Source organism: Acanthisitta chloris, unplaced genomic scaffold (assembly GCF_000695815.1).
Source record: "Acanthisitta chloris isolate BGI_N310 unplaced genomic scaffold, ASM69581v1 scaffold38006, whole genome shotgun sequence".
Taxonomy (NCBI): domain Eukaryota; kingdom Metazoa; phylum Chordata; class Aves; order Passeriformes; family Acanthisittidae; genus Acanthisitta; species Acanthisitta chloris.
In genome coordinates this window covers 727-1,556 of record NW_008680397.1, presented here as the reverse complement: position 1 = coordinate 1,556, position 830 = coordinate 727, and the positions used below count along the sequence as shown (strand labels likewise).

Genomic DNA, 830 nt, shown 5'->3' with positions numbered 1-830 from the left:
ATGAAGGAGTGACCCTTCCCACTGATCCAGGCACACCATTTCAGCTGGGGACCCCCAAAAAGGGTGTGAGACCCCCAGAACCCCCCAAAATCCCCTGGGATGGATCCTGAGACCCCCAGCATGAAGGAGTGACCCTTCCCACTGATCCAGGCACACCATTTCAGCTGGGGACCCCCAAAAAGGGTGTGAGACCCCCAGAACCCCCCAAAATCCCCTGGGATGGATCCTGAGACCCCCAGCATGAAGGAGTGACCCTTCCCACTGATCCAGGCACACCATTTCAGCTGGGGACCCCCAAAAAGGGTGTGAGACCCCCAGAACCCCCCAAAATCCCCTGGGATGGATCCTGAGACCCCCAGCATGAAGGAGTGACCCTTCCCACTGATCCAGGCACACCATTTCAGCTGGGGACCCCCAAAAAGGGTGTGAGACCCCCAGAACCCCCCAAAATCCCCTGGGATGGATCCTGAGACCCCCTGGGACCCCCAGGAGGGCATGAGACCCCCCAAGATCCCCTGGGGATGGTCCCTGTTCCCCTTGGGCCTCTCTAGGGGCCTCTCCCAGTACCTCCCAGTGCCCCCCCAGTGTCTCCCAGTTCTTCCCAGTGCCCCTCCAGTGCTTCCCAGTGCTTCCCAGTGCACCTTGAGCATGAGCCCGCACATGCTGAAGACCATTCCCAGTAGGTTCATGTAGTCAGGGGTTGGGTCCTCCAGTGCTGGGTTGGTGTCGGTACTGGGAGGTTTGTACCTGGGGGACACACACGGTCAGGACCCCCCAGTACCTCCCCAGACCTCCCAGTTCATCCTCCAACCTCCCAGTAGCCCATGAAG

General features: G+C 60.4%; 1 protein-coding gene across 1 annotated transcript in view; it reads right to left on the bottom strand.

The window, feature by feature from the left end:
* Nucleotides 1–22: 22 nt before the first annotated feature.
* Nucleotides 23–830, bottom strand: part of WDR83OS (WD repeat domain 83 opposite strand) — a gene marked incomplete at its 3' end in the record, with an annotated part of 1,463 nt that continues 655 nt past the window's right edge. Inside the window, exons 2-3 of the mRNA XM_009077688.1 lie at nt 642–747; nt 23–44 (exon numbers count right to left, since the gene is read on the bottom strand). Coding sequence (XP_009075936.1) covers nt 23–44; nt 642–747 — 128 coding nt within the window. The remainder of the gene's footprint in view (nt 45–641; nt 748–830) is intronic.